At 42.0% G+C, this 14499-nt stretch overlaps 1 protein-coding gene across 2 annotated transcripts in view; it reads left to right on the top strand.

The window, feature by feature from the left end:
• The window catches only part of SGSM2 (small G protein signaling modulator 2), a 436818-nt gene that overhangs the window by 271003 nt on the left and 151316 nt on the right, over window positions 1–14499 (top strand). For both annotated transcript variants that reach the window (XM_040338437.1, XM_040338439.1), the window contains exon 3: window positions 10767–10929. In XM_040338437.1, the coding sequence (XP_040194371.1) occupies window positions 10767–10929 (163 nt within the window). The remainder of the gene's footprint in view (window positions 1–10766; window positions 10930–14499) is intronic.

The following is a 14499-nucleotide window of genomic DNA, read 5'->3' on the forward strand; positions in this document are numbered from 1 at the left end:
AGTCCCAATAATAGAAAAATAATCTTTCATAAAAATGTCTGATATGTGAAGTGAAAAAAAGTCCAAAGCATGCAGCATGAACGTGTTCAATCTTCAAGGTGTTTGATTGACAAACGGCTGTGACAGATGGATAGAGTAAAGAATCACCACCAATGCAAAACACTTTTTATTTTCTATTGTAAAATATCAAGAATATTCTGAGCCAATCAGAGTGCTCCTTCTGCATTTGCCGAATATTCGCAATTATTTTGTATTGTAAAATATCAAGAATATTCTGAGCCAATCAGAGTGCTCCTTCTGCATTTGCCGAATATTCGCAATTATTTTGTATTGTAAAATATCAAGAATATTCTGAGCCAATCAGAGTGCTCCTACAGCATTTGTCGAAATTGCGCAATAAATATCGCATTCGCATGTTGCGATATTTCGATAAAATATCACGAATATTCTGAGCCAATCAGAGTGCTCCTACAGCATTTGTCGAAATTGCGCAATAAATATCGCATTCGCATGTTGCGATATTTCGATAAAATATCACGAATATTCTGAGCCAATCAGAGTGCTCCTACAGCATTTGTCGAAATTGCGCAATAAATATCGCATTCGCATGTTGCGATATTTCGATAAAATATCACGAATATTCTGAGCCAATCAGAGCGCTCCTCCAGCATTTCTCGAAATTGCGCAATAAATATCGCATTCGCATGTTGCGATATTTCGATAAAATATCACGAATATTCTGAGCCAATCAGAGTGCTCCTACCGCAGTTATCAAAAAATCGCAATTATTTTCGCATTCGCAATAGCGAAAAATCGCAATCATTTACTTTCGATAAAATATCACGAATATTCGAATTTAGCGAATATATCTCGAATATTCGAATATATATTCGAGATATATCGCGAAATCGAATATGGCATATTCTGCTCAACACTATCCAGGGGCACTATACCCACTCCGGCTGGAGTGGCGACAAAGCAGGAATAATCATTGGAGGCAGGACTGCTTCATTTATCTATAGCCTGAATCTGCAAAGTTCTCTCCTTTTCACCAACCTATTCTATCTACCTCAAGTTGACTGTTGGTCATGTTTGACCCAAAATAAAGGCACAGAAAACGTCAACCAATTGTCTGGACATTCCGTCATTGCTCTCATCATCGTCATTACCCCTAGACACATCACAGAGGTAACACAATTATGCCGATCCCAAATCTAACCAGCGGCTCCTGAGGGGGTAGCGCTACACAGCCTTTTTACACAATGTAGAGGATTAACCCCTTGGGTTCCCACAGTGAGTATAACAAACGTTCTTTACCTCATCTACAGACTGATTTTACTGTTGTGGGTTTAGTAACACTTTAAGATCCATTATAGCAAACATAGTGGGGGATATTTACTTAAACTGGGGAGTGCAAAATCTGGCGCAGCTCTGCATAGAAACAAATCAGCTTCCAGATTTTATTGTCAAAGCCTAATTGAACAAGCTGACCTTAGAAGTTGATTGGCTACCATCAGTGCCGATCTTGACCCCCCTGGGGCCCTAAGCAAAATGACATGTCACATTAAAGATTACAGTTGAGAAGCGGGGGAGGGGGTGTTCTGCTGTCGGAAATGACATCTTACATTAATGTGAGAAGCGGGGGGTGCTGACTTCTTACCTCTTCTCCCATGCAGCCAGTGAGTTGAGAAGCGGGGTGAGGGGCCGAAAATTACTTCTCACCAGGCGGGGCCTCTAGTAATTTGGGGGGCCCTCCGCAGCTTTGCAGGGCCCTAAGCGGCTTGCATAGTGAGCCTATAGGGCGGATCGGCCCTGGATACCATGCACAACTGAATCAGAACCTTCCCCAAAAGTATCAAACATATTCCTTTGAAATCCTCTGGACATATGCAGTGTGCTAAAATCTTGAAGACTGCAATAGCCTACAATCAAAGGTATGAGATAATAAATGTGTACAAAGGTTAGTTACTGCTTCAACAAAGCTGCCATTACTGTACACGATCTCATATCTCAAGCCTACAACTCTCCTTAATAGGCCCTGACACACAAAATAACCTTGTGCCACTACAATCTTGACAGCTCAAGTAGCCGTCAGTTCTCATTGATTTCCAGCTAAAGACAAGATCACAGCATGCTGCATGGATACCGGACAGCAACTGACTGACTTAAAGAATGATACATGATCTCTTCTCTATACTGATATACAGGGCCGGACTTACCATTGGCCTTGACTGGGCTCAAGCCCAGGGGCCCCACCCAATAGGGGGCCCCCCTTTAAAAAAAAAAAAAAAAAAATTTTTTTTTTTTTTTTTTTTTTTTTTTTTTTTTAGGGGTCCGGAGGCCCCCAGGGCCCCGGACGGCAACCCCCCTTTTTTTTATTTATTTTTTGTAAAAAAATGTTTTTTTTAATATATTTTTTATTTTTATATATATAATATATATATATATATATATATATATATATATATATATATATATATTTATTATTATTATTAAAGGGCCCAGGGGTCTCCAGGGCCCCGGATGGCAACCCCCCTTTTTTTTATTTATTTTTTGTAAAAAAATGTTTTTTTTTATATATTTTTTATTTTTATATATATAATATATATATATGTATATATATATATATATATATATTTTATTATTATTATTAAAGGGCCCAGGGGTCTCCAGGGCCCCCGGATGGCAACCCACCTTTTTTATTTTTTTTATAAATGTTTATTTTTTTATTTTTGTTTATTTTTTTATTTTTTATTAAAAGGCCCAGAGGTTCCCAGGGGCCCAGAGGTCCCCAGGGCCCCCGGGTTTGGCAACCTCCCTTTTTTTATGTATTTTTTATAAATGTTTTTTTTTATTATTATTAAAGGGCCCAGAGGTTTATTTTTTTCTTATTATTAAAAGGCCCAGAGGTCCCCAGGGCCCCGGATGGCTACATATATTTATATATATTTGTTTTCTTCTTTATTTCTTCTTTTTTTTGTAAAGGCCCCCCCGCTTCTCAATTTGCGGCAGCCCCCACGCTTCTCAATTTCAGGCGGCAGCACCCCCACCCCCCCTAGGTTCTCTGCTTCAGGGGGCCCATGCCTTAAGCTGTGCAAGGGGCCCCAAAATTCCTGATGGCGGCCCTGCGCATACCTCCCAACACGCACGGATTCTGTGGGACTTTCCCGCACAGACAGCTTCTTCCCGCAGTCCCGCAAAAGGGTTAATTTTCCCGCACTGCAAGAGGAGGCAGCACGGAAGCAGGAGGAACCGGAGTGGTGTGTGGAGGACTGTGGCTGCTGAAGGGAAGAAAGCCGAGAGCCGGGCTAATGACAGTCTGTGGCCCCGGCTGTTGGCACAGGTGAGAGGCACTCCCCCCCTCAACAACTGCAAAATCCCCCCCCCCCGCTCAACAACTTTAATGCGCTCCCCCCCGCTCAACAACTTCAATTCGCCCCCCCCCCGCTCAACAACTTCGATCCCCCCCAATTCTCGGCTCCAGGGGGCCCCTTCAACACTCAAGCCCAGGGGCCCCCACCACCCTAAGTCCTGCCCTGCTGATATATGTATCTGAAGGGCTTCCTTAGGTAACCAGTCAATGGTGTTTTCACTTTGATCAATACAAACCTGTTTAAAGAGAGTAGTGATTGGATGTTTTAAAATAAGAGGCACCTGCCACCTTTAGGGGAGCCATATTGTGGCCTGGAGTTCCTATTGGAGGTAGGATTACTCTAAATATTATTTCCGTATTCTGGCCGCCTCTGCTTTGTACTAATACCAGATGAGCTGTAACTACATATTTCTACACTGTGGACTTAAATATACATATTTCCATCCCTGCCCAGCAAAACTTTCTCGAGCCACGCTCTAGCAGTGCCAGATGTCGAGTCTGATTGTACACTGACCTCATATGTATTTTTTCTATATTTCTAAAGGTTATGTGCCCTCAATGTTCTCTTTATTCTGTGCAGCTTATTTTGCTGACTTTCTTTTAATGTACCTTGGAATAACAGGTACACATTCCCACTTCAGCCCTGGAAGGATTTACCCCCTTAATGACCAGGTAATTTTTTGTGATACGGCATTGCGTTACTTTAACTGACAATTACAGTACCCAAATAAAATTGATGTCCTTTTCCCCACAAATAGAGTTTTCGTTTGGTGGTATTTGATCACCTCTGCGGTTGTTATTTTCTGTGCTATAAAACATATGCAATAAACAAAAAAAATCGAATTTCTTAATCAATTTAGGCCAATATGTTTGGTAAAAAAAACTTCAATAAGCGCATATTAACCACTTGCCGCCCGCCCTTTTGCAAAATGACGGCGGCAAAGTGGTTTCAATATCCTGAGTGGACGTCATATGACACCCAAGACCACCAGGGATGTCATCAGTGCCCATAATGGATGCCAATCAGTGCCCACAATGTATTCCAAGCAGTGCCCACAATGGGCATCACTGATTGGCAGGCATTGTTTGGCACTGATTTTCATCCATCAGTACAAAATATTACAGTACATCCGTGCCGCCCATCTGTGTCACCCATCTGTGCCCATCCATGCCGCCCATCTGTGCCCATCCATGCCGCCCATCTGTTCCCATCCATGCTGCCCATCTGTTCCCATCCGTGCCACCCATCTTGTGCCCATCTGTGCCGCCCCATCTGTGCCCATATGTGCCGCCTCATCTGTGCCCATACGTGCCACCCATCCGTGCCGCCCATCCGTGCCGCCCATCCGTGCCGCCCATCTGTTCCCATCCATGCCGCCCATCTGTGCCCATCCGTGCCACCCATCTTGTGCCCATCTGTGCCGCCCCATCTGTGCCCATACGTGCCGCCTCATCTGTGCCCATACGTGCCGCCTCATCTGTGCCCATCCGTGCTGCCCTATCTGTGCCCATCTGTGCCGCCCCATCTGTGCCCATCCGTGAAGGATAAAACTTACTTATAACGGAAACAAAAAAAAAACATTTGTTTTTCAAAATTTTCGGTCTTTCTTATTTTTTTGTAGCAGAAAATAAAAATCCCAGAGGTGATCAAATACCACCAAAAGAAAGCTCTATTTGTGGGAACAAAATTATAAAAATGTTGTTTGGTTACAGTGTTGTGTGACCGCGTAATTGTCATTCAAAGTGCAACAGCGATGAAAGCTGAAAATTGGTCTGGGCAGGAAGGTGTATAAGTGCCCAGTATGGAAGTGGTTAATTGGTTTGCGCAAAAGTTATAGCATCTACAAAATAGGGGATAGATTTATGGCATTTTTTTTTTTTTTTTTTACTAGTAATGGAGGTGATCAGCGTATTTTTTTTTTTGTACGTGATTGCAACACCTAACTGACATTCTTGACACTTTTTTTGGGAACCAGTGACATTATTACAGTGATTAGTGCTAAAAATATGGACAGCGACACCCACAGTCAGGTGAAAGATGCACAACGCAGCCGAGCTGGAACAGAGACCCATAATTTGGCATACAATTCTGAGCTGAACTACAGCTCAGATAACTAAATTTACAAAATAGCACCTACTCAACAGGAGCAGGGCGCTACAAACATAATAAACTTTATTGTAAATAGAAAAAGCACATGGATAAAAAAGGAAATTAAAGAGGAATGCCCATACATGACCTAGCAGGCGCCTAGAGCAAAATACCATGCTGCATAATACCGGAGTATTTTTTCTCATATATAGTGATGCCATCTTTCCCTATCCTGAAAAAGTCATATATTGGCGAAACGCTTTGACTTTTTTGACCAGGGATCTACATTATTATACCCATATCTATTGTAATATCTTGTAGTTGTTGTTTACAGCTTTGATATTCTTTTAAACCACCGGTCTTACGCAGCAGGGTATTTTACTCTAGGCCCCTGTTTATATGGGCATTCTTTTTTATTCTCTTTTTTGTCAGTGTGCTTTTACTATGTACAATAAAGTTTTATTACGTTTAAGCAATCATTGGTCGTCTCCAATGCTGAGCCAGTAAAGTCTGTTTTTTTTATATGTTAGGCTTTAGTAGCCCAGTCCACATTTTTTCTTTCTAGGTTTTTCGTATGTGGCTTGTGAAATTCAAATCTATTTTAGATTGAAAGTGGCTGCAAAGAAGCGGCAGATGATCAGTAGCACTAACATACATAAATGGATATAAAGGTAAAAACAAATAATTTATAAAAAAAAAAAAATTGTAATTAGTTTTATCAAACCAAATGTTATTTAGCTAGGGTTTATACATACTTTCAAGTTGTTGAACCTCAGACATGAAATATGAACAAACCATATACCTCTATAGTGTGTACTTTTCTCAATTAAGAGCACAAAGTGTAATTTCTGTCTGCTGCTTCGTTCTTCTGCTATAAGAATGAATTACCTCAGACAAGTTTTCCTGACACCAAGAGAAAAAAGGTGACGGGAAGAAATCTCCAGCTGATTAACAGCCTCAGCTCTGTTACTGTGTGCTGTTTGAAGGGGTGTGTCCCTCCCTCCAATCAGCTCTCAGAGCTCTCCTCACTGAGCTCTTCAGTATGTAACTTCAGTTCTCCACCCACTGACAGCTCAGACGAACTTTATAAATTCTGGACTTTGAACGGATGTAGAGAAGAATGCAGATAAACATGTACAACGTATATAGGAGGATTTGTTTCATCTCTGTGTATCACAGGACAGTCACTTTACTGGGTGTATGGGAGGGGTTACAACCACTTTAACCTTTATATTCTTTTAAAATAGAAGCTTTTACATTTGTTTTCAGTTTTTTCTTGAAGCCAATTTTTTTCGAAACTTTAAATATAAGGTCCAACTTAGGATAAAATATATCCAGCTTACCTCCAGTAGTGACACTGGGAGGCAGAGATCAGGGCATTATCGGTAGACAGTTTAATGAGTATGCATTTGGCTTTTGAACAGACATAATATAGTTTATGTCCACTGTTGAAATATTAATGTGATAATGATGATGTTGGGCATTAAATCAAATCCACAGTAGGTTGCAATCAATAAGGACACATAAATAAATACCGTCTGTATGCCTGGATGTGAAATACAGTTCCAATTTAAAAACTGCTGAGTAAAAAAAGAAAACAGTTGCATAATAATATTCCTAAAGCAGAGCTCCCACCAATATTAGGGTAAATATAAAGGGCCAGATTCACAGACGAAGTACGCTGGCGTATCTACTGATACGCCGGTGTACTTTCAAATTTCCCGCGTCGTATCGTTTTGAATCCCCAAAACAAGATACGACGGCTTCTGGGTTAGATCCGACAGGTGTACGTCTTCGTACGCCTTCGGATCTAAGATGCAATACTTCGGCGTCCGCTGGGTGGCGTTTTCCGTGTCGGGTATGCAAATGAGCGATTTACGAACTTACGCGCGGCCGTCACATTTTCTAACGTCGTCTGTAGTCGTCTTTTTCCGGCGTATAGTTAAAGCTGGTATTTTGCGGCGTATACATAGACTTGCCATGTTAAAGTATGGCCGTCGTTCCCGCGTCAAAATTTTTTTTTTTTTTTTTATTTGCGTAAGTCGTCCATGAATAGGGATGGACGTAAGTCACGTCGAAGTTCAAAAAATGATGTCGTTGCGACGTCATTTCGCGCAAAGCACGGCGGGAAATTTCGAAACGGAGCATGCGCAGTTCAATCGGTGCGGGGACGCGCTTCATTTAAATGAATCACGCCCCCTCCCTGCCGATTTGAATTACGCGCCGAGAGATACACTACGCCGCCGTAACTTACGGCGCAAATTCTTCCTGGATTCGAATTAGAGCCAGGTAAGATACGGCAGCGTAGTGTATCTCTGATACGCTGCGCCGTTTTACATATATGTGGATCTGGCCCAAATAGCCTATTAAAGGATAAAATAGATTTAAAAAAAGATAAATAGATAAAAAAATGAAAATAAACATTTGCTGCAATATTCATCTTCAGTCAAGAGATTTCCCCTGCAGTATTTTATTTTTTATTTTTCCTAAGGCCTCCTTCACCCGGGCAATTACATGCATACACCAGAATTCAGCGACAAGAATCAGCAGATTCTTGCGACTGGCATGACAGATGTATGTGACTAGCAGCGGCTGCTCAGCCTGTACAAAGCAATGACAGGCTGACAATCGGCTACCTGCAGTTAAGGATTGACTTGTTGTCTGTCATTACTTTGTACAGGCTGAGTGTTTGCCACTATTCACATACAAATGTCATGTCAGCCACAAGAATCTACTGATTCTTGCCGTTGGAATCTGATGTATGCGTGTAATCGCTCATCTGAAGGAGGTATGATATGTTGTGGCTTGAAGTGGTTTACCGGTATCTTTTTCTTCATCATCCCCTCCCACCGCTCGCCGGTGTTTCTCGGGCTTACTGTTCCCGCCACCTCGCCCATGAAACAATCTGACGTTGCCGCCAGCCTGTCCCAGAGGTGATCACCTCTATGGCTTGGGAGGACAGGAGATATCACTTTCTGGAAGCAAAAGAATTTCCTTATGTGCGTAATATGCCGTGTGGAACACAAAATGTCGTGTGTACCTGGCAGGCACCAGGTTGTACAGCCGGGCATGACCAAAAGACACAAAAATAAGTACCAACCTCTGTGCCACAGCGAGAGCAACTATATGAGGTCCCAGGATATATAAGGGAAAGTCGCTGGGGTGTATAATAAACGCGATCAAGGAATTTCAGTTGAAGAAACCGATCTCTAGAGGAAATCATGTTTTTTAAAAAGTAAAGTACACAGTCTTCCCAGTCATCTTCTGTCATGGAGGGAATATCGGCACCGCCATTTATTGTAAAGATCAGTAATTTTGGGCAAGGTTAAGGCAATCAATTGAGAATAAAGTGCCGATAGCGGTTTAGAGAGATCTTCTGAAGACAACAGCTGTTCTAAGGGGTCAGAGGCAGGGGCGTATAATAAAATGAGTGTGCCCGTGTGCAAGATAAAAAGTGGGTCCCAGGCATGCATTGAGCTTAGCTTAGGTATATATATATATATATATATATATATATATATATATATATATATATACACACACACACATCTATCTAGATATATACAGTATCTATATATATATATATATATATATATATATATATATAGATATATATCTATAGATAGATAGATACTGTAGATAGATAGATAGATAGATAGATAGATAGATAGATAGATAGATAGATAGATAGATAGATAGATAGATAGATACAGTAGATCATTAACAACAAGAAGACCACTACCTGAGTTTTAACCAACTGAAGCCAGATTTAAAAATAAATGTAACTGAAGTTGGGCATTTTTAGCACAAAGGACATGACTTACTGTAGGTAGGATGTGACCCAGTGTCCCTTGTGCTGATGGCTCTTTTGCTGGGTGAAATCCTCCTTCAACAATGCCCTCACCCCCATTGCTGTAATCTTCATGTGCAGGAGGGGTTTAATAAAACTGTGAGAGCTGTCATTTGCACTTTTCAGAGTGCTCAGCTATTGTTTGCCCTTTCCACCCAGCTGCTCCATCCATAGATACTGTACTACAGCTTCTGTGAAAGAATTATGATCTACGAATGGATGGGGCTGGCTATTTAATCATCTGCCCTTCCTCCATGGAGGCAGGGGTTGGGAGAGGCATAGACGGAAGAGGCATCAGCACAACAGACCCTTCCTATTGACTGTAAATTATGTCCCTTGTGCCGATTTTTGTGTTTTTTATTTTGCACCAAAACCCTGAAGGCTCTTGTTACTCCTCTGTTTAACATGATACAACTGTGAAGTGAACATGTTGGAGGGCCTCCTAGAGTCTGGGTTGTTACGTTATTTCCAAGACCGACCTCAGCTGGGCAGGGATGGTAAACTGAAGCCACACCTTTTCCTGCCAGTTCACAAGACAGATGCCTTACTCTCAGGTCTTTTCAGGGCTTAGGTCTGGATAGAAATCTTCCACACGTCACTTCAGAGGCCTCAGTTACCATCATGGTTACAGTTGCAATCTGCAAGCGGTCACACCCACAGCTCGGATCAGTGTGACATGGGGGCCCAGATGTCTCATATGGTGTAGCAGAGAAACCTACTTGGCAACCGCTCTGACTCTTGTAATTGACTACCATCATTCCTATCCTGACCTGGCTGCTCCAGGGTTTTATCCAGTCGTAGGAAGAACATACAGTATGTGTAACATCTGACCTGTTTCCATCTGGTATATCTTAAAGAGTAAGGAGGAATATTAAAAGAAAAAAGATTTAACCTTAGGTTTCAAAAAGGGTTCTTTACTGCTACAGTAAAACCCCTACCCTAGAAAGCGGTACTAGTTGAGAGTGTTGACAACTACAAAACACTTTAGATTTCTTCCTCAGTAAGCAGGGCTATGGGACTTGTTAGAGAAAGAGAAACATGCACAAAAGGACAAGGATGACATCATTGATATAATATGGGCACTTGGCCATTTTAGGTCAATGCTGTCATCTGCATCCCTGCCCTTTGTATACATGCAGCTGTGGCGCAAGAATCTCCTGTTCATTGGTCCAACAATGACAGCTACCTTCCAAGTTTGGAACTCAAGTTCATCCATATTCCTCAGTCTGTTAAAAAAAAAATCATTATTTGGTGTCTGTGTGTCTGGTTGAGAAATTCCCCCCACTTCCTGCCTCAGCGACCACACAAGATAACAAAACCAAAGAGATTCAGATTTTTTCTGAACTTTCTACCACTTTGTTTCTCAAAAGCACTCTTGGTGTATTGAGTACAAACCTTTATATAGTTATGATTTTCAGTAGGGTTTACGCAAATCTTCTTTTTGTTCTTTTCAGGTGTGGTGGAAGCATGCCTCTTGCACCTTTTAAAGAGAAGGGCTGCAGGATTCTTACGGAGTGATAAAGTTGCAGCTTTGTTCATGAAGGTTGCAAAAACATGTGCCACTGCTGCAGATATATGCAAGAAGGTGCAAGACCTGCAACAACAAGTGGATGGCAGGTGAGAATAAATTCAATTATTATTATTTTTTTATAATTATTATTATTATTATTATTATTATTATTATTATTATTACTTTGGATAGAGCAGGGAACGGTAAGCCCCTGTCATTTATTTTTATTTTTTTTGCTGGTTGTGCTCCATTAGGGAAATTTTAATTTACTTAATACTCAAGAGACAAAATGGGGGGGGGGAGGGGGGGTAGAGAAAACTTCCCAAAGTAAAGGGAGTTATCTTCTTGGACAGTTGACCCCTGAACAGATGTCTCCTTTGGAAGACTCAGCCTTAAATTTTGTTGGAGACGACTCAAAAATTCATTTTTTTTTTTGGTGACAGTGATCACCAGTACAAATAGAGGGATGAATCTCCTCAGAGGGGATACAGACAACTATAAACACACATAGGATCCAATATTTTTCCTCTGTCCAAAACGGAAAAAAAATGTTTGCCTGGAGACAGGCATGTACTGGCCATCGAAACTACTATGGCTCAGTGGACCGGTTTCCAGGCATCCCAAGTCTCCCGCGAGGTGCGGGAGTCCCCCACACTTTGGCTGTGGCTCCAAGATACCTGCGAGGCACTTGTGATATCCCAGCTGCAGGGCCGATCCTGGATGGTCCCCTGATTCACAGCGGGGAATGATCGGTGAAGCGGGAGGAACAGCTGTGAACACCGATCTTCCTGTATAGCTTTTTAACTGACAGACGCTTTTCCTTCTCTCCCTTCCACAGGTGTCGGCTAAAAAGCTATACCGTGAGATCGTTGTTCACCGCTGTCCCTCCCGTCACACCGATCATCCCCGTTTTTTTTCCTGTGTGCTTCTCCGACTTCTCCTCCGGCCCCCTGTCCTCCTTCTCCGGCCCCCTGTGTGCTCCTCCAGCCACCTGTCCTCCTTCTCCAGTCCCCTCTGTGTCTTCCTCTACCCCCCTATGTAATTTACCACCCCCTTCCTTTTCTAAATTGGACACAATGAGCAATCGCTACTGATCACTCCTGTGTCCTGTGAAAACTGAGCAGAGAAAACTCTGCTTCAATTTGTGAATGAACAGGAGCCTCTGTCTCCTGTCCATTCATCTTCAGTGCTGAGAAAGGCACTGGAGAATCCCCTCTGTCAATTTCTCTGTCTCACAGGAGAGATGTCAGGGGTCTGTTTCACCAAAGCCCAACAACAGGGCTAATAAAAAAAATACAATAGATATTAAAAAATGTCATTGTAAAAAATAAATAAAAAACTACTGTTATCACTACCTCCTGCCCTACCAACCGCCCATTGACCCAACTCCCTCCCCCCAAAAAACATTGTGATTTTTTTTTTAAACAAATTAAATTGTAAAAAAAAAAACATAAAAATAAAAAACTACTGACACCATCCACTGCCTTACTGACACCGTCCACTGCCCTACTGACACCATCCACTGCCACATACCCCACCCACTGCCACATACCCCACCCCCTTCCCCAGAAGCACTATAAAAAAAATATTTAAAGAAATTATTTTAACAAAATAATAAACAACAAAATTGTAAAAATATACTTACAGTGGAATGTTTTTACTTTTTTTTTTCTGCAATTGCTACCACCAATCACGCCCTATTCAAGTTAATGTGGCCACTGTGCAAGTGCCCCACAACTGCATGCTTCTGTGGGGTCCAAGGAGTTAAAGCAGGTGGTGAAAAAGCAACACAACACTGCCTGCTTTGTTTGCTGTATTGCACAAGATTGCATGGCACTTATAGCATGGCCTCATTAACTTGAATGGGTCATGCTTGGTAGGTGCTACACCCAGGGCCATCTTAATAGCACCATGGGCCCCTGGGCAAAGTAATACAATGGGCCCCTACCAGCATGCCCCAATTTACGCACTTACTCTCAAGAATTAGTTGATAGAATTAAACATATATTTATTAGTACTTTCAATGAAATAGATTTTAAACAATATAAAAAGCATTTGATAAATCAAAGACAAATCAACAGAAAGGGCACAGTACAGGGTTTGAGACAGAAGGGCATAGTATGGGGGGGTCAGGCGGGCACAATTCGGGGGTCAGGAAGGCACATCATAGGTTCCAGAATGCTGCTCAGGCATGGCCATCCTGGGACAGCTTAGTAAAATGCTTGACTGGTCTGGGAAATCTGGGACAGTTGGCATGTATGATGTAATGCAAGGCTATCATGGGGCCCTCTATGCACCTGGGGCCCCTGGGCAGTGCTCAGGGGTGCCCATGCATTAAGACAGCCCTGGCTACACCCACCAACCATGACAGGGCATATAACTTCTGCTGCAGCACATGTACATGCCTCGTCACTGCAGCTAAAGGGGGTGTGGTTGGGGCGCAGGTGATAAAAACACATCCTAATTAAGGTGTTTTACCACCCCCCAAACTGCAAATGGAAATGAACCCTTAGGCCTGATTCACACCTATGCATTTTTTGTGCTTTTTGCATTTTGCAGATTTGCACTACAGTCCATTTAACATGGTTTCCTATGGAACACGTTCTGTAGTGCAAATCTGCAAAATGCAAAAAGCAATAAAAATGCATTGGTGTGAATCAGGCCGAATGGTGGGTCAGCAAGCCCAGACTGCGATCAGCCAGTCACCTGTCTGATCCCAGGATTACATGATTGTGCCCTGTAAGGCCTCGTACACACGATAGGTTAACCAGAGGACAACGGTCTGAAGGACCGTTTTCATCAGTCCAAACCGATCGTGTGTAGGCCCCATAGGTTATTTAACCTTAGGTTAAAAAATAGACAACTTGCTTTAAAATTTAACCTATGGATTGGTAACCGATAGGTCAAAACCGATCGTTAGTACGCACAACCATCGGTTAAAAATCCACGCATGCTCAGAATCAAGTCGACGCATGCTTGGAAGCATTGAACTTCGTTTTTTTCAGCACGTCATTGTGTTTTACGTCACTGTGTTCTGACACAATCGTTTTTTTAACTGATGGTGTGTACGCACGACGGACCATCAGTCAGCTTCATAGATTAACCTACGACAACGGTCCTTCAGACCGTTATTCTCTGGTTAACCTATCGTGTGTACGAGGCCTAAGAGTAGTAATAATAATTGCTGAAATGGCAGAAACAGTATGTTGCTTTCCTTACCCCACCTGTATGCTGTCTGAAAATGCACCAGTAAAAAGCTCCTTTTACTGATTGCACCTCAGGTAGGCACTGCAGGCCAGGATTACTGCAGGCAGTATTGCCAGTTATCTGTCTTTTGGAGGGACATTCTCTGAGATGGACCCAAATCCCTCTGTTCCTCTGCCCTACAATTTCCACTGCCCTACATTGTTCTTTTTTTATGTCTGATGAATAGATTTGTTTAAATGAAAGTTCTGTGTCACTACAAAAAATGCCCACGTTGCTCCCAAATTTGAACTCACATTGTAAATGTTCTTACTTGCAAACAATAGTATAAAAGAATGTAAAGGTTCTTACTTGCAAACAATAGTATAAAAGAAAAAACTGACATTGCCCAGGGTAGAATTTGATTGCTTTGGATAGCAGAAGTGAAATGCAATAATAAATGATTTTGTACATTAAATATTGAAGTGTATTAT

Source organism: Rana temporaria, chromosome 2 (genome assembly GCF_905171775.1).
Source record: "Rana temporaria chromosome 2, aRanTem1.1, whole genome shotgun sequence".
NCBI classification, from domain to species: domain Eukaryota; kingdom Metazoa; phylum Chordata; class Amphibia; order Anura; family Ranidae; genus Rana; species Rana temporaria.